The following is a 23583-nucleotide window of genomic DNA, read 5'->3' as shown; positions in this document are numbered from 1 at the left end:
CAAAACGGTTTGGCCCAGTAGCCCCTGTGTGCCCCGTGGCCCTATATAAGGTAATCTGACATTATGTTCCCAACCAAGAAATTATGGGATATTTCCTATAGTGTACAAAATGTTGAACGTACCGTGGTTAATGTTTGAAAGTACATTGCAAGGAATTAAAAATATTAATGAAGCCGAATTTAAAAAAAATGAAATTAGAACGCTACATTTTTCTATACTCATAGGATTTGTTTTTTAATAGAACCCAAATATTCATCTGGATAGGTTTGGAAACCCATAGTCGTTGCTGCCAAATAGTGGGTTGTGGCGCAACGAACAAGGAACAGAACACAGCTGACCACAATTCTCACCACCCACAGGAATGCCTGCTGCAGACTTCCAGTTGCTTTTTAATCAAATACACAAGCATAAGTCAGCCCACTGATGTATACTTTACAATTCCAAAAGCAGGACTCCGCAGCTGCATTGCATTCAATGTATAGCAGTCTAGAGTGAGGTGTGCAGCACGCCTTCCATAAGTTCACTCTTGTCTCTTTCATCAAGAGGGTCCACAAATTCGCAGTGTAAGACAGCTGATGCAGTTTTTATCAGGAGGAGGAAGGGTCACCCAGCTGTTTCTCATCTGTATTTCATAAGTCTCCGTTTACACTAAACTTCTTTGATCTTAATTGGTACAGTATGCCTCGCATTTGAATCTGCCATGGTGCACCTTCTCAGACCCTGGAACATTATCTACCCTCAAACTGCTCTTACTACATGGGCACCAGCAAATGCATCCAGCATTTTTCTGATGGCGCCTGACTCGCTAGGTCTCCTCGTCAACGGTGTCTCATGTTCCAGTAAGCTGTTGCATATGTTGTGGTTAGCGGCTACTGGAAGGCACTGCGCTATTTCATTGCAACCATCAGTGCCATTTCAGAAGCAAACCAGGGAACGAGTAAAAAACAGACAAAGCAGAGAGATCCATCTTCATTTTGAGAGCTTACCTGATCTATCTTCATTCTGGGAGTCACACCTTCGACACAACTCAGGGATTGTCTTAAGGGACGTTACTGAATACTGTCCGGGAACAAAAACACAAGAAATGCTTATTCTGCTTTTGAAAAAAACAAAAATCACATGCATCAACAACTCCCCCCTTCACAACAGAGCATATTAAACTGAAAATGAGGACATTATGCATGGGATCCTGATCTGTAGTTGCAAATTATGATATTTTATGTTTAGTATGTTATTGTGTGTTATTGGTATTTGCCTAGCACATAATCAGCCACTGGTGTGGTATGTTAGATACATGCATAAAAATGCCAAATAAGAGGTCCTTAAACAGGATGTTTGAGCAATACGGTGAGTTTGACGATTTTTTTAAATGCTAAAGAAAAACAAACATTAGCCAAAATCGCACAAAAAGGATAAAATCTGGGGACATCGCATTATAAAAGTAGGTTTATGCTCTAAGCATAATGACAATGAATGTTATGCAGACTAACACAATACATGTTATTTAAGCATACATTTTTAAGACAATGTGTGACATGACAGCACTGCTAGCTAGTGTAGGGGAGCTTTGAGGATCATACATAGCAAAGCTTTTGTATATTTTTAAAGATTTGTGTCAAGATTTTTTTATCGGGTTTTGTTTTATACACGGCTCTTTGAACCTGAAAATGTGTTGGCTTGGCACAATTTCCTAGCAACTTTCGCTACTGAGTTAACACTAGTTTTGGTGTCTATGGCGCAAACATACAGGTACAAATGTTAACGCGTGGGTTCGCTTATTTCATCTTTCCTTTATAACATTCTGTAAATCTTGATGATTCATGTTACGAAAGCGGCCTCCGGGAAATAAGGTAACTTTCCTGGAGTCCCCAGGGAATCTGGTAGCTTCTTGAGACCAGCTGGTGCTTGTTAAATAATTACATGCTCTGTAATTGAATGAAAATTAGCCAATTGTGCGCTGAATCGCCTGTGTTCTATAAAATACCACACAGAAAAGATCAATTTTCTCAACTTGGCTTCTTATGGAAAGATTACATTTCCTTTTCGGGTCCAGAGCACAGTTTGGTGAAATTGTCCTTTCCTAGGCTTTAGTTCCCTCAAGCCTTCATTCGATTAAATGTGGGTTTCCTCTTTGGAGACAGCATTTCTGAATTCACCCATTCTGAGCCCTTTGCGACCTTGTGTGGGGTTTGAAGAATAGGGTTTGAAGAATATTCCTACCCCATCCCCCTCCCCCCCCCATGTGGAACACTGATGGGATTCACAGTATCTGCTTTTTTCAGACGGACTGCAACAGTCTAGACTGGTTCAGTCAGTTTGGGGTGGTATTCCACCCTTTCACTATTTCCCTGTACAGCAGATTTTGTTATAAATTGTTCATTTTTTATTTATTTGATGCAAGCAAACAGACAACCATAACTACAAGGACTCATTCCCCAGGGTGGAAAACCACCACGCAATATGTCGAGCTTCTGCACCCACTTATGAATTAACAACAGTAAGATTCAACAAAAAGTCTCCATTGAGTAAGAAGTCTGAAAACCACGGGCCCCAGATTTTGAGGCGTTTAGAGGTGTCGGCCCCTCCATTTGTAGATTTCTTTTTCAGCTTTGCAGAAGTAGTCTCTCTTCGATGCAGATAGGTTGTTTTTTTAACGGAACCTCTAGCACCTGGCTAAGTATTTTTTAGCTTTCATATAACCGGTTCCTGTAAGCAATATTTAGTATCTATGGTTAGTCCAACCCTCCATAATCCCCAGTAAGGTCACCTTCGGAGCCAATATCTCTGTGGTCTGTGTGTGGTGTGTAATGCAGTTGTGGTCTGTGTTTTAGTAAGTGGCTATGAGCGGACAGGTCTATGTAAGGTAAATGAACTACCAATCTAGATCTTTGCATCACCAGGAGGCCGGTGATAAAACCATCTCAATCTCCACAGTAGGTGTGGGCTGTATTATGTGCAGTGAAAACAATTGAACTGTAGGAGTCAGAGAGTAGCCGAATTAGTCAGTAGTCATGTGACTATCTTGGCTTCTCCCCAATCATCATCATCATCTAGTGCCCAACATGCTCTTCCCACCTCACGCAGAATGAATGAAGGGGGTCCAGAGTGTGTACAGGAACAAATTTACTCAGCAAGCAAACTAAAAGAAACTGTATATTTTGTTCTATTTCATTTTGAAGGATCATTTTGCCCAACCCTGTTAAGCATCGTAGTCTGTCAGCACTGCAGTTTTTGTATTCTGACTTTTTATGGATGCCAACCATTCAAGCACTACAATAGCCCAAACATGTTCCAATACTTGATCCAGCAAACACCCAAATAACTATAAATAGTTACATGCTGGTTGCGCATTACTGAACCGCTTTTGCACAGTCAACGGGGAGAAAACACATTTTTAAAGTTACTAATTTTTAATAGAAATACCTGTTTTTGGAAGCATACTGTTGCTGCTACCTTGTTTGAAACAAAACTGCTTGATGGCCATCATTACAGTCATAGTAGTGAGCAATCTAGTAGTTTGTGGGCTCAAAGGAGGGGTATAAAATAATCAAACTGGTGTGACTGCACTGCGAAAAATGGGAAGCAGCTACAGCAAACTTGAAGGACTCTGAAAACCCTCTAAGGAGAATGACCAGACGCTTGACTGGAAAGACGCAACTCACCGATACAAGGAAAGACTCACCTGGCATTCAGCAAAAGGGACGAGGCTGAGTTCTTCGCTGACACGCTGGAGGCATCATTCAGGCCTAACCAGGCAAGCAAACTAGCAGCAAAAGTCGAACAAGAGGTCACTCACCACCTGGAGCACCCGCCTGAAACAGAAGCTGCAACCGTTGAGGAATGTTCAACTGATTAAGAACTAGCCCTGGTAAAGACACTGGTAAATAGCAAGGCTCCAGGAAAGGACAGAATAAACAACCAAGTGATCAAGATGCTCCCAGATGCCGCAGTGGATCGTCTTGCTGAGATCTTTAATGCATGTTTGCGGCACCAGTACTTCCCTAACACCTGGTAAGAAGCAAGAGTCCCTGTTTTCCCTAAGGCTGGGAAACCACTACAAGATCCTGCAAACTACCACCTAATAAGTCTGCTATCTGGCCTATCGAAACTCTTCGAAAAAGTTATTCTCGCCGTCTCATCGACTTTGTGTCAAGTGAAAACTTCTTCTCCAAAGAACAGTTTGGGTTGCAGAAAGACCACTCAACAAATCACCAACTTCTCAGACTGTGGACATCCTTAGCCATGGATTTAACATCCACATTCATACTGGAGTAGTCTTTCCGGATGTAGCCAAAGCATTCAACCGAGTATGGCACAATGGACTGCTTTACAAGCTTATCAATCGCAAGTTTCAAAGCTACCTGGTTAAACTGCGGTCTAGCTACTTGTCAGAATGGACCTCACACATTGCGGTGCGAGATGAATGCTCAATATCATGCCCTATTCTTGCTGGAGTGCCTCAGGGATCAATTTGTGGGCCATTTCTCTTTAATCTATTCACAAACGATATCCCCACGGACTTAAAGAAGACAGATATTGCTCTTTACGCCAATGATGTTGCAGTCATCTCCCAATCCTTCAGCGAAAAGAAAGTGGCTAAGAACCTTGCGACATCACTCATCAGATTCTCTGAATGGTACAGCGACTGGCAGATAACTCTGAACACAAGCAAAACCACAGCATCTTCATTAACCAGAAAGTAGAACAGGAAGCATCCTCAGATTCTACTCAATGGAGAGGGGATCAAATGGGAAAACAACAGCTCCTACCTAGGGGTGACTCTTGACTCCAAACTCAGTTGGAAAAAAACACATAGAGAAGATTTGCCAGAAAGCAACAACCAAACTGGCTGCATTGTACCCACTCCTGAGGACCAAGTTGATACCTATGCAGAGCAAGGTGCGAGCAATCAACGCAATAATTTGACCAACAATAATGTACGCTTCACCAGTGTGGAGTGGTTGCCACCCGAAGTATCAGAAAGGGGTGGAACGGTTAGGCTACTCCCTAAATACAAAAAGTGGAACAGCCGCATCAGGAATTCTAGGTTATTGGCCGCCAGGGACCATAAATAATTTTATACTACCTTTTCTGAAACGGACCACAAATCTTGCACTAACTCACTCCAATTTCTTTGTGCTGAGGGATTTTAATATATGGGCAGAAGACACTACACTGACCCAATGTGGATAACTCTCACGCTCATGTGGTATTTTAAGATTTGAACTATTGGTAAAAGGTATAAAACATCAAGGGGGACACACCCTAGATTTGGTAATAGCCCCAACAGACCTGATTACAGTAAGGCACATGACACCACTAAGCTGGTCAGATCATGTAGTAGTAGCTTTTGAAATATTTAGGCGAGAAAAAGAAAATAGCTAAGAAGGTAGTTCAAGGAAGAGCATGGTACAAACTCTGTACTCTGTGGAGTAGCCACAGAGGAGGTCAACCAACTGATCCTTGGAGTCCAATTCTGTGTCCCAGGTACAAGAAAAAGAATGTCCAGTCCTTCAGTGCTCCTCTCGGGATACAGACAGCAGATGCAGTCCTCTTCAGATCTTCTGAAGATCCAAAAGTGTTCTGAAATAGCTGCCTGCAGGTGCCAAATGTTTGCCCGACACTAGCTAGTGGGTGGGGATATGGCTTGCTGCTCCCTCATCAATACAGTAAATGTTCCCAGACCTACGTACTTTAGCAGTAGATCCTCTGTACAATACTGTAAACAAACCCAAAATGAGATGTGCCAGCGCACATCCAACATGGTGAAAGCCATTGGCCACACTAAACTTGGAATCTGAGGGCTGGGTGTGTGTAAAGAGTAGACTAGGTTAATCCGAGAGTCCTCCCACTTCTAACACTAAAATCCAGTTTGGCGTAGGTACTGTCCCCACAACAAACCAGGAATAAGCTAGGACAAAAGCAGAGTCCTTCTGCAACCAGAAAAGGGATCAACAAGAATTGTCTTGGCATCCCATTCTCTTCATTTTAAGTGAATCCAAATCATCGAGGCCACCAAGCAAACTAAACCGCTTACACAAACTCAAAGTAATCTAGGCGATCTATGCGTGAGCCAATTTTATAGTGCAGGTTATCTTGTCATCAATGGCAGAACAGCCGGGGACACTCCACCAAAGTGGACATGGACAAATGGCTCAAAGCATTCGCATCTGGATTATACAATCTGCACCGCACCCCTGTTAAATTGCATCATTGACTTTAGAATACACCCAAGAATGGAAAGTGATCACAGGCCCCAGGTCACAGTCTTCAACATAAACCCAGAGTATCACAAAATGGCACCATCGACACTTCAGGGAACCTACACAGAAAACTTAAAGCGCCTAAAGTGGACTGAAGAAATCAGCTTGAATATTCTTGAGGCAAGCTCGGACATAATAAGACTGGGCCAGGAGCATGAGGCCAGTCCAACCGAACAATGGTCCATGTTATGCTCCCACTTGATTCATCTGTTCCCTGTAAGGCACCAAGCCCAAAGGGCAACCTGGACGCATCAATATACATTATCGCAGACGACGAAGTCACTAAAGAAAACAAGAAATAAGGCCCTGCGGGCACTGACCAAATCCCCGGGAAACAGTGACTGCATATCCAATTATCAAACCTCACAAAAACTATTTATGCGAGCGATTAAAAAGGACAAATGGGCATTTGAAAACCAATTCTGGAGTAAACTGGTGTGGGAAAGTAAGCAAAAAAACTCAAGGAAATTCTGGGCGCTTATTAACCGCACCAGCTTAGGAACAGTGTGTACGGGGTCGGCCAACATCTCTGAATCAGACTGGGCAAATTTCCTGCTTGATCACTTTAAGTCTCCTGATTATCCAAGCCCCTCTGGAAACACCACCGTAAGTGAGACCAGTCAAGGGCATGGTCCTCCGTGGAGTATAACACATGAAAAGGTCTCGAAACTATTGTCAAAAGCAAGATCTGATGGGGCGCCAGGCCCAAATGGCCTGCCACAAACTTTGTTTAAATCTGATATTACCCTCTGGTCAGGAACATTGGCCAATCTTTTCAATTATGCATTAAGAACATCCACAATTCCAGAGTCATGGCGGGGAGCTATAATACACCCAATTTATAAATCTGGATCCCACGCCCATCCGAGCAATTATAGACTCATTGCCCTACTGGACATAGAGGCAAAACATTATGCAGGTCTTCTACTAGAGGACCTAAGGTTATGGGTAAAGGACAATAACCTTTTGCCAATGAACCAGACAGGGTTTGTGGCACACTCAGGAACCCGTACCAACTTGCTAGCAATAACAACTGTAGTCGACAGGGTAGCTGCAACCTCAAGATTAGTTCATTGCTGTTTTGTCGACTTCAAAGCAGCATTCGATAGAGTCCCCAGGGAGGCCCTATGGGCCAAACTAAAGATGTGGGGGATTCCAGAGAAACTACTAGAGGGAATAATTCAGCTCCACACTAGGACGTGGGTGCGGGTGAAGTTGGGGACCGGCACACATCTCTCACGGAAAATAATGACAACTAGAGGTGTGAAGCAGGGATGTGTGCTGGCCCCTCTCCTTTTTAACTTATTTGTAGGAGATCTGTCAGCGGTCCTAGACGACACTAATAGTCACTCTCCGAAGGTGGGCGGCAAGACTCTAAGCAATCTCTTATATGCCGACGACCTGGCTCTCTTTAGTTTAACCAGGGTAGGGTTGCAAAGACTCCTCGATAAACTGTTCGATTATACGATCAGCAACCAACTCGAGGTTAATCTAAGGAAAACGCAAGTAGTTACATTCGGCAAGAAACGATACACAGGGGGCAGCTGGTCATTCAATAATGTTAGTTTAGAAATTGGCCAGTCCTATAAATACCTAGGCATCCACCTTGACTCAAAAAGTAGTTACAAGAAACAGCGTAGAGAGATCGGAGTTAAAGCTGTGACCCTAATGGTGTCACTAGGCAAACTTGCGAAAGACCTTTCCGGTCCAACCTTAGCCCCCCTTTTGGAGGTAATGAGAGCAAAGGTCTGCCCCACCCTATCCTACGGCGTTGAGATTTTCAGTGGTAAAATGAACACAACCCTGAACCAACAGACCACTAAAATTTACAAAGGGGTGCTCCGGTTGCCAAAGACCGCTTCTGCAGCGCAGATTAGGCTGGAGATGGGGCTAATAAACTACGAGGCCTCAGCCACTGGGGCATACCTTAACATGTGTCACAAGTTAAGACAAGCTGAGCCAGGTACTTTAGAATCCCTAGTCTGGCAAGAAATTAGCCAGATAAACCCGGGGGGTCTGTACGGACGTCTCTTTATAGACGCCATCAACCAAATGTCAGCAAGTGAGTTGTGGGCCCTAAACCCAGGCCAGATAGCATTTAAAAAAGCTATAAAAAAATGTGTGAGATTGAGTTCTCGTCTCACTGATAAAGCACTCTTTCTGAAACGTAGTCACGCCTGGGTCACGATAAATTCCTACAGACACCCGGTCCCAGCCTGCTATCTGGCCAGCACATATCCATTATACCTGAAACGCAGCTTTATTGCCATCAGACTGGGTGACTGGCGTTTCTTGCAAGATTTACCATCATGGCGACGCACATCGGAAGATCTCTCTTGTAGAGGGTGTGGGGAAACAGCGGAAACCATGTTGCACGTAAGCTGTCTTTGCCCAGCCCTTAACACAGAACGCAGGTCTGGTTTAAAATTAGAATGGAATAGGCTGGGTGTTCGGACCTGCAGGCAAGCCATCATGGCAGCTTTGAACCCGGAAAACATAGCGCTAAACATAAAATTTATAACATTTATCCTGCGAGCATATCACATCTTTAACCTAAGGAGACCATGCTAAAGTGCCCAATCTTTTTCTTTTCACCGAAAACAGCATTAACTGGCATTATTCTTAGCAATGTTAGACAAAATCTGGTTACAACTAAAAGCAAGCTGGCGCCTTGTTTCAATTTTTGTGATTTTAAAATACACTATGAGATAAAATCCCTGTTTTTACAATGTTTGTTAATGGATTGTGCCTGCATATCTCAACTTGTGTTGTTATTCCTAGAAGTTTTTATTCTAATATTCGGTCAGGCAGTGAATCTGTAAATTCTTTTAAAGATATGTTTTATATCTAAATAAAGATCATTATTATTAAAAAAAAAAAAAAAAAGTGAAGCCAAGAGTTATATGTAAACCCAGAGACAGAAGCCTGGATCGAGAAAAGCAGGGTCCGTCGGCAACCAGCCAGGAAATCCACACGAATAGCCTAGGCATCCTGTGTTCTCCCTTTCAAGTGGTATATGTTGCACAAAATACCTGAAAAGCATGATTTGACATTATACTGTCAAACGAGGCCCACAGCTCAACTCTGCACATTCTGTTGAACTCGGAGTCGTCATCTCTGCCCATTCAGGTCAGGGTATTCTTTGGTCCTGTGAGCCATTTCAAACTTAATTCAAACCTATTCAAGGCTAATTGCGGGTTGAGAGAAACTAGAGAGCCTATGCAAATTAGCCTCCAGGAACTTCAGGTTGTAAAAAACTTACTTTCTAAAAGTTTATTTTTCCTAATATTTATAAAAAAAATCTGAATGGACTATTGAAATGGATTTTTATTAACTATTCAAATTAGATGTTTGTTTATTTTTATAGTTGGTCCCATTTCCGAAATACAGTATTAGTATTTAATATTGCTTCCCAGTGTCTCTTTATGGGCCAAGCTTCCTACAGTGAAAATAGCTTTTGGATGCTAGTGACATAGATGTGTATATAGTGTATAGATATGCTACCATTAAATCTCTACATGTTCTACTTTTATATACCCTGCACCCTCCCTGGTAGGTCACAAGGCGTAGCAAGAGGTGGTCTATTAATATTATAAAGGGAGGTTTGTACTTGTCAAAAAGTCACAGTGTCTGTTTTGTACCGTTACAGTCAGGCTACTACAGTAGGCCTGAAGCCATGTTTGCACTGCCACTAAAGCGGATAGCACAATCGGTGCTACTGTCCACTAGTATTGGCATTTAACATCCATGCCCAGCATACATTTTGTACCATATACTATGGAGTTAAAGACAAGTTAAAAATACCAATTAGGGAGGGCATGGCCAAGCGGTTTGACATGGTGGACGCGTTTTAGAAGAGTTCCGATGGCCTGCTTTTCAATCCTTTAATTATCCTGTGCCATCAGCTAATTCTTGCCTACGTCTGCCCTACCGAAGTGGTGTTTCACGGTTGATTTGCCGACCCTCACCTGCTAGTCTGGAGTCTGCCGTCTGGGCCTTTACTGCGCAGCATTCCGGCTCCTCCACAAAAATTTGGACCGGAGTAAACCTGCGACCAGCCAGCGACCGTGAGAGGGGCCCCAGGAGACATGCTGAATTCGTGCCTGCGGGATCTCCGCCCAGACGGTTGCGGGGTGCCTGCGCCAGAGCTGCGGTGCCACGCTATTGGCCCCGTGTGGAGTGAGAGCCTTGGCCGGAGACTCGTTTCAGATTCCCTGCTATTGGCCTGACGCGTCGCCCACCTGCTACGGAGCCCCGGTATCAGCGACGCCAGTTGACCTCTTCCACCCTAGCTGTGGGCGACCCCTGAGGAAGACGCATGTTTGAAAGCTGGGCGGCGCCGGGACCGGGTCTCCGCTGGGAGACGCTGCTGCGGGCGGGCCTGGCGGCCGATGTGACCAAATCGGGCTGCCTGGACGTGGGGTGCCCTTCATAATGCTACGTGGCTCCTCCAGCCCGCCAGAGGACTTACTGGAGGTTAGTGTGTGGCCCCCCTGCACTGCATTGGACTTGTCCCGGGAGTCCCTGGACACTTCCCTGCTGCACCGTCCTTCCACCTGGGCCTCCAGACTGCTGAGCTTACTGGAGTCCTTTTCCCCTCTTCCTCATTTTCCTCTCAGGCTCCTGATTGCTGGCTGGGTGATGCTGTGTCTCCTCTGGTGTCGCGTTGGGCCGGGCGCAAAGCTGTCTACACGAACAGCCACTCCCCCCAACCCACCCCCCCCCCCCCCCCCCCCCCGGAACCTCCTTTGTGCGCCTGTTAAGACCTAGATCCTCCTGTGGCCCTGTGAAGAGGAGGTAACGACGGGATAGATCCTTGGCCTGGGCCGCATTCAGCGCGCGGCTGCTTTTTCGTCACGCCGTTTTTGTACGGGAACCTACCCCCGCACGCCGTGGAGGAGAGTGCTGCTGCTGGAGTAGACTGCACCCCATTGCGGTCTCACCACGATCCTTGCGGAGTGCCCCTACACCTGAACTACACGACGCAGTGGTAGTGTGCCTTGGCAGTAGCACCCATTAAGAGGGTGTGGAGTCGCCTGCATGCAGAGGTGGCCCGGCTAGATCCCGGTGCGGCTTGTGTGTAGGTTGGCTCTGCGCCGGCTTACTTGCCTATTATATAGAGGAACATTGTTTGGATCCATTGCTTACTGTGGAGGGTCCTTTCCTTCTTCCACCCCTCTGGTCCTATTACCATCACGGCCACTGATTTGGGTGCAACATACTGTTTGCCGCCTTCTACAGGACTTTCCCACCGTCACTAATCACGACTCATGATAAACCACAGAGCGTCAAACAGAGCACCCTTGATCGCTACGCCGGCGCTGGGGTACACTCGGCGGATCAGAGCTTTATGGGTCCAGACAATGCTGCGTTGATGGCAGCCATAACGCAGTCACGAGACGCGCTGGAGGCCAAAATCGGGGCAGTTGTGTCGGATGTGATGCTGATCTGCCAAGACCTCCGAAAAGCAGTGGATAGACTAACAGAAGCCGAAACACAGATATGAACCACGGAAGACATGGTTGCATCCGCCATAAGAAGGTGTCCTCTTTGGAATCCATCACTAAGGGCCTTGCACTCAGGGCGGAGTGTGCAGAAGCCAGAGCACGGAGGAACAACCTTCGCTTTGTGGGTTTCCAGAGGGCTGCGACGATAATAATTTGGAACGATTTCTCACTGCGTGGATTAGGAGGTGGATCCCTCAGACGTCTCTATCTAACTGTTTCATCATTGAACGCGCATACCGCGCTCTGCTACAAAAGCCTCTGCCGGGGGCCAAGCCTCGACATATTATAGCCAGGTTCCTCAATTTTCACGACCGAGATGCAATCCTCACACAGGCCAAGTTGGCGGGCAAATTCAGTATAACTCCCATCACATCCTCATCTTTCCTGACTACAGGAGGCTGGTGCAACAACACCAGCAATCGTCTGCAGCTGCTGAAGCTAGACTGCGAGATCAAGCTCCAATATGCACTGCTCTTTCCAGCCCGGCTGCATGTCATTTATGAATCACATACACTTTTCTTCGATACTCCTGAAGAGGTTTTCGCCTAGACAGATGAAAGACAGAAACTCAAATCAAACATCCCGCCGCGCTTTGACTCTGAGTCGTCCTCTGGGGAAGCTACGCGGCGAACTGTCAAGCCTAAAGGAAATGTGAACCGAAGATCGCGTTTGTGACGTCGCTCATACTCTCAGGGCGCTTTCAGCTCCCGGGTGGATGGGGACCCACAAGATTCATTGCCGACACATTCTGGAGACTGAGGGGCCCCCAACAATATCCTTACGCACACCAGACTGGCTGGTGAACTCTTCTTTATTTTCCATATGTTATATTCTTATCCAGATTGTGTTCTGGTCATATTGGGGCCTGAACACTTATTCGATCTTTTTGCTGAGGTCACTGAGCATTGGCCTATGTGAGGACATCCCCCCCTCTATCTTTAGAAGTATCTGTGGATATATTGTTTGCTTGGGAACTGTTCTATGGGGAACCATTGGTGTGGGGCTGTACCTTGCCCCTGTTGTGGCAGTAGTGGGATGCCCACCGTGACAGATAGTTCTGCTTATTTGAGGTATTGGGTGGGGTGGGTGGGGGAGAGGTTGGGTTTTTTGGATTATTTAATGTTTTTTGCCACTGCCATTAGGTCCCTCATCATATTTGTTTCAGCGTTTGCCAATGTAACTCACTTTGTTAGGCTCCTTTTTCTGTGCCGCTGCATTCTATGCCACAGGAATTAGCGGGAGGCAGGAATAGAGAGCTCCGAGTCCTTCGCTGGAATGTCAGTGGTCTGCTCGACAAGATTAAACATGGGGACTTGCTGTGCCAAGCAAAAGCAACACAGGAAGGACATCCTCTTCCTACAGGAGACCCCCTTAGCGGGCACTAAGATGCCCTGCTTGGGACGATTTGGCTTTGCTTACACATATCATGCTGGTTTCACTGGAGGCTCCCGAATGGTTGCGATCCTCATACATCGCAGTGTCCTCTTCGTCCATAGCCGAACATGGTCAGACCCACAAGGCTGGTACCTCATGATATACGGGACACTCTATGGGGAACCCATCGTTCTAGGTAATGTATATGCCCCCTTCCCCTCTCTCATGGTCCCTAGTCGAAAAATTGACGATGCTCTGGACTGACCTCCCATCAGTATTGACTCTAGTTGAGGGGGGATTGGAATGATGTTATGTCCCCATCACTAGATAGGTGGTGCGCGGTGGTCCAAGTTACTGAGACTTCAGACACTAAATTATTGCCCCTAGTTTAGGGCTTGGGGTGGGTTGACTCGTGGAGGACTGTACACCCCGACACACTGGCGTACACCTATTTTTCTGGAGCCCATGCATCCTTCTCTCGCTTCGATTACATTTTCCTCTCTAGTGCACATACACATCGGCTGACCGAGGCTAAGATCCTCCCCAGAGGCCTGTCTGACCATTCACAGGTGTCCATTCTCCTATACTTGGACCCTAGGCGCTTCCAATTCCGATGGCGTTTGTAGCCATGGCTCTTGCGAGATACTAACTATAGGACACATATTCATCAATCGTTAACAGACTATTTATTGTTTAACACAGACTCAGTGGAATCTCCAGTCACACTTTGGGAGGCGATGAAGCCCACTCTCAGAGGAGCAGATATTGGCTTCTGTGCTGCACAACGCAGACAGCGACGAGACAAACTACTAAAAATTGAGGCCCAATGGCTCAACCTAGAGTGCGCTAGCAGGGACACAATGGGACAAGCTGCGCATAGGCAACTACTACATGTACAATGGACATAAGCCAGTGAACTTCCCAACAAAGCCCGATTCTATTGGCTTGCCACCCGGAGCCAGATATACCACTGGGGAGACAAATCCAGTGCCCTATTGCATCGCCTGTGCCAACAGACGTTGCGCCGTTAGCCACTCCCAAGTATACGGGGTCCCGATGGGATGGCTCCCACTGACCCGTCCCCTATTGCGGACAAATTTGCGGATCTGTATGCCCCCCATGAGGTACTGCCTGTGGACCTCATACAGAAATGGGCGTTATCCGATACAGCGTGGGAGGCGCTGGACGCCCCCCCTGTCAGTGGCTTAACTGCTGCTTGCACTACTAGATATGCGAGCTCTACCAGAAATATCACCCACAGCTCTTAAAGCCTTACCTGGCGGCACTGGAGGCTTCCTGGCAGAGTGGTGATCTTCCGCCAGATTGGCGACATGCGGAGATCGTCGTTTTCTTGAAGCCGGGCCGTCCATTAGAACACTATTCTTCTTATCGCCCGATCTCTTTCCTCAATGTGGAGGTTAAGCTTCTGGCTAAGGTGATTGCAAACCGCCTAGTCCCATATTTTACAGAGCTGATCCACCCGGATCAGGCAGGATGTATGCTGAAACGTGCTACACGTCACAATATCAGACATGCCCATAATGCTATTGCCGTGGTTAGTAAACTTGGTAACCCTGCCATGCTCCTCTTGGCAGCCATGTACAAGGCCTTTGATTTTCTCAGCCGGAAGTATCAGTTTGCTTTGCTCGATTGTCTGAATATTGGGCCCCGATTGCCAAGACTTATCTGCCTCAGTCTGTGTGGCCGACTCGGTTTCCAGGAGTTTCCCCATCGGGCGGGGGACGCGCCATGGCTGCCCGGTCTCCCCATATCTTTTTGCCCTTGCTATGGAGCCGCTTGCGTCTTGGATTAGAGTAGACTAGCAGCTGCGCAGTTTAGAATGGGCGTCTGGCTTACCCGACCACATAGCACTCTATGCGGATGATGTTTTATTCTTCCTCACGGTCTAGTCCACGCCGTCTCCGCATTATGCAGATCTTTGGCGAGAAATCTGGCCTCTATATGAACCGAGGTAAGTCCTTTTTGTGGCCACTGCAGGGCGAGGATCGGCTGAGTGACTGGTCGCAAGAAGTAGTGGTGGTTCCAGACGGCTTTAATTATCTGGGAGTATATCTCTCCTCCTCTCAGGCATTGGAATGGAGCAAAAACCTAGCCCCCATGTGAACACAACTTGGTGACCAGACGCGGGCATGTGTGGTCTCATTTACCCTTAGCTATGTTTGGTAGGTCTGCTATTTTCAAAATGATCCCCCTGCCTCATTTCCTCTATCAATTGCAGAATCACTCCTATCTGATAAAACTAACGTGGTTCAGCCAATTGAATGCTATTCTGTCCCATTTTCTCTGGGGGGGTGGTGCATCGAGAGTGGCCCTGTGGACCTGCTTCCAATCTACCTACTACGGCGGCGGTAGCTACTTCCGGCGTTCAGGCATACTACATGGCCTCTCACCTACTCCTCCTCAATAACTGGTGGCGTGGCAACCTCGAGGATCTGGCCTATGCTGTAGAAAGCTGGCTGCTGGGAGACAATGCTCTCCACATGGTTCTGTATTCAGTGGCGCTGCTTTGAGAGCTACCACCCGCTACAGTCATGGTCTTCAAGATTTGTAAGTCGGTGCTTCGACAGATGAGTTGATGGGGGAGACTCACTAGGGAAACTCCACAATGTAGCAATGGACAACTACCACAGCTGACGCAATTGTCCGGCTTTCGGGGCTGGGAGGCCATTGGGATAGATATGGTGGGGGAAGTTATGTGCGGATGTACTCTAAAGTTCTTTCTTGCCCTACAAGCAGAATACAACATGCCCTGCATGCAATTCTACCGCTATCTCTAGTTCCGGCACACCTTTACCCCATACATATCTCATCTGACCGAGATTCCTGAATTCAACCCCATTGAGGCGAAAGTTTTCATGGGTGACCTGGGGGACCATAAAATAACTAAAATATATTGCACACTTATCAACAATGCCCCTACTACCTTGCACAAAACTAGAGAGACATGGCAGCAAGACCTAGGTCCACTAGAAGAAGATCATAGAGTTGAGGCTGTAGAATCGAAATTTGCCTAGCTTACGTAACGGTAAGTTTCAATTCTATTAAGGACACGGAGGCGAGGATTATGCTATATCTTCCTTCGCTTTATTAACATAAAGAAACCACAGCAGCTTAGGAAAAGATATAATAAGAACAAAAAATGCTTTAAACATAAAGCATTGACGTAATGTTCAACAAAAAATCAACAACAACTCCCAAGAGTCTCTTTGTTATAATCATAGTCCACAGTCCTTTGTCACTGTTCATCATCCCTATATAACCGGACTTCCCATCATCTTCCTCCTCTTTCTTCGCGCAGATCACGCTTAAGCCTCATTGGTCCTGTTTAGCCCGTCGTTGCCTGCCAAAAAAGGAACAGCATCAGCGAGGTGGCCCAGGAAAAAGCTACAACAAGGCGAGGAGCATTCAGTGAACAACACAGTACAGACAACGTAAAGGAAAACGCTTTACTTACTGCCATACGGGTGGGTAGAGACACCACCGTAGTCCGGGTGGGAAAATCCTCGCCTCCGTGTCCTTAATAGAATTGAAACTTACCGTTACGTAAGCTAGGCAAATTTCGATTCTATGTCAGGACCGGAGGCTTCAGATTATGCTAGTTTAAAGCTTACTTACCACCAACTGAGCTAAATCCACCACCGGCTTAAAATAAAACCTCTTGAAGGTGGAATCCGAGGACCAGTCCGCCGCTCGCATAAGGTCCTCCAGACGAGCACCCACCGAGAATGCCTTAGAGGCCATGGCCCCCCTGGCGGAGTGTGCTCCAAAGAGAGAAGTATTGATGCCCGCTTCTTGCATGACCCAACGCACCCACCTAGCGATAGTGGGGGAGGAGACAGCTTTGTGTGGCTTCCGCAGGGCAATCAACAACTGACGCTCGCCCGGAGGGCGTAGATCCAAGGTCAGGTCCTCATATGCTTTGAGGCATTGCACGACACACAACTTAGGAGTGTCAGTAAAGGCTGGATAAGAAATGGAACGCGACGACGTCTTAGTGCGTCGACCCACCGTAAAAGTAACCCCCTCCGGGGAAAAAATGCGTGCAGAAACATCCAGCGCGCGCACGTCCGAGACGCGCCTACAAGAGACCAGACATAACAACATGGCTAATTTCGCCGAAAGCTCCTTCAGAGACAGATAAGAATTCGCTGGCCACGATAGGAACAGGTTCAGGACCAAATTGACGTCCCAAAGGACGGAGTACCTGGGCTCTGGCGGCAGCGCGAGGCGAACCGCTCGCAGAAGCCGGCACACAAAAGGGTGTTCCCCTACCGGATGGCCATCGATGTTATCATGGCCTGCAGAAATCGCCGACCGGATAGCATTGATCGTTCTATACGCCAAACCCTTGTCGGCCAAATGAGCCAGGAAATTCAGCACGGGAACAAGGCCGGCGACCATGGGATCCAAATCCCTTCGTAAACACCAACGCATCCACTTAAGCCAAGCGGATCTGTAACGCTTCGTCGTACTATCGGCCCATGCTTTGGAGAGCAAGTGCTCAGCTGACCCCGAAAGGCCCGGGAGCGTCCAGCGTCTCCTGAGAGCCTCCACGCCACGAGGCGGAGAGTGTTCTGCATGACGAGAGGGTGAGGTTCCCGATCCGGGCTCGTCAGGAGCAGAGGAAACAGGGGGAGTAGGATTGGAAAATCCCAGGAAAGTTCCAGAAGAACCGGAAACCATACTTGAGACCTCCACAGCGGTGTAACCAACACCAGGTCCGCACCCTGGCGGCGTAATTGAGCCGCCGTCCGCATGATCATGGAGAACGGGGGAAACGCAAACGGCTGTTCCCGACTCCAATCCTGCAAGAACGCGTCCGTGGCCTCCGCCAGAGGGTCCGGCCTCCAGCTGTAAAACCGCGGCAGCTGGTGGTCGAGACGGGACGCGAAGAGGTCCACCGAGAAGGGGCCCCAAAGGGAGTGTAGCCACCGGAAGACTCCCGGATCCAGTTTCCACTGGCTGGCATCCCTGAGATGTCGAGAGTGCCAATCCGCTACCTGATTGGACTGGCCTGGCAGATACTCCGCCGTCACCGCAATGTGACGAGACAGGCAATAATCCCAGAAGTCCTTCGCTAAATCCGCCAAGGCGCGGGACCGAGGACCTCCCAGGTGGTTCACATATCGGACCGCCGAAACATTGTCCATCCGGAGCAGGACACAGGCCTTGACCGAATCTTTGGTCCAACAGCGAACCGCGAAGGAGCCCGCAAGGAGCTCCAAACAATTGATATGCAATTGTTGTTCTTCTGACGACCAGGCGCCGCCAGTGGAAAAATCCCCGCACCGGGCGCCCCAGCCCGACCTGCTGGCGTCGGACTCTATGATTAAGTCCGGAGCCGACCCGAAGATCGCTCGCCCATTCCATGCCTCCATGTGAGACAGCCACCATGACATCTCCTCCTTCACTTCGTCCGTGAGGGGAACCCACTGATCGTAACACATCCCACGGCGCAAATGCTGCGCTTTCAGGCGCTGAAGAGCCCTGTAGTGCAGCGGGCCTGGGAAAATCGCCTGGATGGAGGACGACAGAAGACCCACCACCTTGGCGACATGGCGCAGTGACGTACGATCCCTCGCGATCGTCTGCCGAAGCAGGTGCCGTATCTTTGTGACCTTCCGGCTCGGTAGGCTCAAGACCGCCTGCACCGAGTCCACCACGAAACCTAAAAAGGTGATCTGCTGAGTGGGAACCAAGACCGACTTGGAGCCGTTGACGACGAACCCCAGTCTCTGAAGCAGGCCGACCGCTTGACGCAGTTGTCCTGCCAGCACCTCCGGGCACTGCCCCATGAGGAGGATGTCGTCTAAGTATACTATCATACGGACCCCCTGGCTTCTGAGAAACTCCACTACCGGGTGAAGGACCTTCGTGAAGCACCACGGGGCCGAAGAAAGGCCGAACGGCAGGGCGGTGAATTCGAACACCCGGCCGTCCCACAGGAATTGTAGGAAACGACGATGAGGGGGGTGGATGGGAACGACCAAGTAGGCATCCTTGAGATCCAGTCGCACCATCCAATCCCGAGGGAGGAGCACGTCCCGAAGGAGGTGGATCCCCTCCATCTTGAAGTGACGGTAGACCAACCACCCATTGAATTCCTTGAGATTGATCACAGGCCTCTTGCCCCCATCCGTCTTGTCTAACAAGAAGACGTTGCTGAGGAACCCATGCGGGTGGCGCGTTGATAGGCGGATGGCTCCCTTGCGCAGCAAGTCCGAGACCTCCCCGTCTATCAATCGCGCGTCGGAATCTGAGAAAACCATCGGGCGCGGGGGCCTCACCTGAGTTGGCTGGTCGTGAAACTCTATATGGAAACCTCTCACAGTTTGCAAAACCCAAGCATCGGCAGTGAGCAACTCCCACTCCCCGTAAAAGCTTGCCAGCCGCCCCCCAATCGGAACTTGATCCAAGCAAAGTACACTTACCGGGGGCATTTCCTTGTCCGGACTTCTTTTGGAATCCTCTTCCACCATAGCGTTGTCCCCTCGTGGGGTAGAAATTGGTGTAGTTGGCCGAGGTCTGGTACTGACCTCTTCCGGAGCCTTGTCCACGGTTGTTGGTCTGCTGACCACGGCCGATCGCGCGACCCCTGCCGCGACCGGCCCCTCCAGAAAAACGCTGGTGAAACACCCTCTTGATGCTGGACTGGGCCTTGTCCAGCGACGTGAACGTGTTCACGAACTTTCCAAGCTCGCGGATGAAAGGTTCACCGAAGAGGCCACCCTGGGCCACGGCACCTGCCTCCGACGAGGCCAGGTCCCCCAGCTTCGGGTCCAGCTTAATAAGGAGCGACCGCCGCCGCTCCGTGGACAGGGCACAGTTGGCGTTGCCCAAGAAGACGATCACCCTCTGGGCCCAGTTGGAGAGCACCTCCGGTGAAATGGCGGTGCCATTCGTTCGAGCCTCCTCCGCCATATCGAGGATCTTCGTGGCGGGCCCGACCGCATCCAACAGCTTGTCCTGGCAGGCCCGCCAGGACCGATCGATCCCCTTCCTGGGGTCCTTCATGAATTTCGCCAGGAAGGTGGCCATCTTGGGGTCCAATTCTGGGGTCATAGCCACCTTCCCCTCCAAAGTAGGTCGAGGGCATTCCCCTCGCAGGTAACCCCTCGCCTCCTTCTCCAGGGGCTTGCGCAGCCGGCCCGCGACAAACTTCGCCACCGTCTCCCCCGGGGCCCAGGCCGCGGATCGGGGGTGGACGATCTCGTCCGGGTCCAGCATGCCCGACTCATCTCGGGGCATCTCCTTTCCCGAAGGCGCCGGGAGCCAAGACCGTGTCAACTCCCCGTCGTCATCCGTGTCCGGAGAGTCGTAGATCGGGGAGGCGGGCGCCGTTGACAGACCGCCCGAAGTGCCAGGGTCCACCAAGGGCGTCGGAGGCACCGCCGTCGCCTTGGCCAGGAAGGCGTCACGAAGACGCTCGAAGGCGCCCTTATCCACGCCTTGGGCCTCCGATGAAGGCTCCTCACCCCGGGGTCTCTTCGGAGCGGGCGGCAACCCGCCGGACGTCCCCGGGAGCTCGGGGGGCGGCGGCACCTGCGCCGCTGCCAGCTTGGCACACTCCTCTACGATACGGGCCGAAAGGCGGTCCTCCATGGGCCCTACCACCTCCGTCACACAACGATAGATGGAGCTGTCCACCGCCTGATAAAACTCATCATCCTGCAGATAGGGGCAGGCCTCCTCATCATACTCCCCTTCCATGTCGGAACCAAGGGCAAATGCGGGGCACCCAAGAGGGCGGCAACCGAGAAAGTTCTCGAATTTGGGCAGGCCCAGCGGCTGCGATCACGTTTTGGGCCAGCTGACGTGGCAGGTGGGCTGCACCAACCCCCAAGCGCGCAGACCCTCCTCGCCGGGACCGGGTCTACGTACCCCTCAAGCGCGCTAGGCCACACACGAATAAAGAGGTGCACAGATCTCGCCCGAAGGCGATTCACGCGGTCAAAACCGCCATACAGACCCCAATGGGCGTCAATTTGTGAAGTACAGACCCGGAGCACCAGGTGTCAGAGGGGTACGCGAGGGTCGGCCCCTGCGCAAGCAGACCCCACGGCGCGGCTCCTCGCACCGCGGAGGCGCGCCGGAGGGTCGGCGAGGCGACAGGCCGCCCCCTTGCGGTCTATGTACACACCGCACACAAGTGGGAAAAAAGTCGCGTAGGAACGGCAGAACGTTCCCGCAACTAAGGGACTCTGAAAGGAAATAAACCATGCAAGGAGTCCCCAAAGACCGCAAGACATCAAGCACAATAAAAGAAGACAAATAGAAAAGCACTTATCTGGCTGCGGGAGCAGCGAAGAAAGAGGAGGAAGATGATGGGAAGTCCGGTTATATAGGGATGATGAACAGTGACAAAGGACTGTGGACTATGATTATAACAAAGAGACTCTTGGGAGTTGTTGTTGATTTTTTGTTGAACATTACGTCAATGCTTTATGTTTAAAGCATTTTTTGTTCTTATTATATCTTTTCCTAAGCTGCTGTGGTTTCTTTATGTTAATAAAGCGAAGGAAGATATAGCATAATCTGAAGCCTCCGGTCCTGACATAGAATCCCCGTGCAGCCCAGCAATCGCGGCCCGTCTGCGTCTTATTCAATTTAAATATTTACACAGAGCTTATTTTACGAGACACAGGTTGTGGCGTGCTGGGCTCCTCGCGTCCCCACATTGCCTACTCTGTAAGTCCATGGAAGGTACCTTCCTGCTTACTGTTTGGTCTTGTCCAACACTGTCGAGATTCTGGATGGGGTTGTTCAGGTGCCTGTCTGAGGTTCTGGGGAGGGACAATGCATCCTCACCACGGTTAGCCATGCTACATATCACGGAGGACATCGGGGGGGTTGGGGGGTAATAGATACAAGCGCCACCTCCTATTTCTGGGTCTTACACTGCAAAACGAGATATCGCCCAGGTCTGGAAAGACGAGTCTCCGCTGTCACTTGGGGTGCGGAAAAGAGGTCTGGACTTCTGTATGGGCCTGGAACTTCCGGTCTTTGAAGCGAGGGGATGCACCCGTAAACACTACACAATTTGGAAAGATTTGGGCTGACGATAGGGACTTATATCTGGAACCTCCTCCACCCCCCCGTCGCACATTGATGAACAGTTGTTATGACATTTGTGTAGTGCTCTTATTCAATGTGACTGTGAGCGGCAAACACTCTCTTTATTTAGGATTGTTATATCATTCTTAATCAAAGGCAATGTGATGCAGTTGTTTTTCATTTTCTTTGTTTTCCTTGCATTGACTTTTCTGTGCAATAAATCCTATGTTATTGGTGGAAATGTTGACTCTCAGAACGGTCACCTCCTTATGTACCTTGGGTGCTCTGTACAAACCTTGTATTAGTTGTCAACAATAAAAATATGTTGTGAAAATTGTTTTACCAATTGGGAGCACGCAAAAACACCGAGCCCAGCACATGATGATGTCAGGGGTGACTGCTGAGAGAAGGCAAATTTTAAAAAGACTGATTTCCTACAAGTCTGCCTTACCAATTACCACAATAGAAGAAATATGATCATTCTTTTAGATGGGCAGCTCACATATCCAGAAGATTACTTTCCAAACTTTTAGGGTTGTTTTGAGTTTAATGTTCCTAACGTTTTCAAAATCTTGAACTTTGTAAGCTAATAACTTATTGGATGGTCATTAATACTGCTTTTTTTCAATTGTACATAGTTCTCTTATGAAAGAAGTTGCTGCTTGCTAGTCGAGGAGTGTGGCTCAATGGTTAGAGCGGCAGACCCTGATGCAGAGTTCTGGCCCGGGACCAGGGTTCAATTCCCGCCTCGGCGGGTCTTGGGCTCAATTTCCTCGGACCTGACAATTCTCGCCTCAGTGCCTATTCTAATCATGGGCCCCACGCTGCAACTCTGAGCAATAACTTGCTTAACCTCCACACCGGCCCCAACAGCGTTAGGATGCCTGGCTTCACCTTGGGGGTGTACAAGAGTGGACGCCTCACAGGGAAAGCCAGGAAGGGTTCCACAGCGGTATGAGTAATAGCGCCAGGAAACCACTTGGTGACAGTGCGCTCTACAAATACCTTGACATTTACATTTGCATTTGCTTGGATTCAAGTACAGTACAAAGCTTTTCTTGCTTTTAGAATTTCTACCCTGCAGAGTCCTGGTGGTCCTTATCTGTTTTGTGAGCTCAATTTTCTTTCCATTCCATTGCCAAATGATGAAAACTGAATGCTAAAACATGCAGTTCACGAGTAGATCCACTTCTGAGAAGCTTAGATTTTTTTTCAAATGATTTCTTTAAACATTGTTTCTAGCCACTTTTGAATATTCCTTCAACTTTTATTTAACTTTGTCATTAGGGAATAGATGTGTTTCATCAACTCAAAAGAGTCTGCAGCAATCTTTTAAGGCGACACATGAGTCAAAACAGATTTTT

General features: G+C 48.8%; 1 protein-coding gene across 2 annotated transcripts in view; it reads right to left on the bottom strand.

Annotated features, from left to right (window-relative positions):
• SNCAIP (synuclein alpha interacting protein) overlaps window positions 1-23583 on the bottom strand; it is a 440197-nt gene that overhangs the window by 211208 nt on the left and 205406 nt on the right. For both annotated transcript variants that reach the window (XM_086961078.1, XM_086961079.1), the window contains exon 4: window positions 987-1059. In XM_086961078.1, the coding sequence (XP_086817204.1) occupies window positions 987-1059 (73 nt within the window). The remainder of the gene's footprint in view (window positions 1-986; window positions 1060-23583) is intronic.

Source organism: Lissotriton vulgaris, chromosome 3_1, assembly GCF_964263255.1.
Source record: "Lissotriton vulgaris chromosome 3_1, aLisVul1.2, whole genome shotgun sequence".
Lineage (NCBI taxonomy): Eukaryota > Metazoa > Chordata > Amphibia > Caudata > Salamandridae > Lissotriton > Lissotriton vulgaris.
Note: the sequence above shows the minus strand (reverse complement) of the source record. Positions and strands in the feature narration are given on the sequence as shown.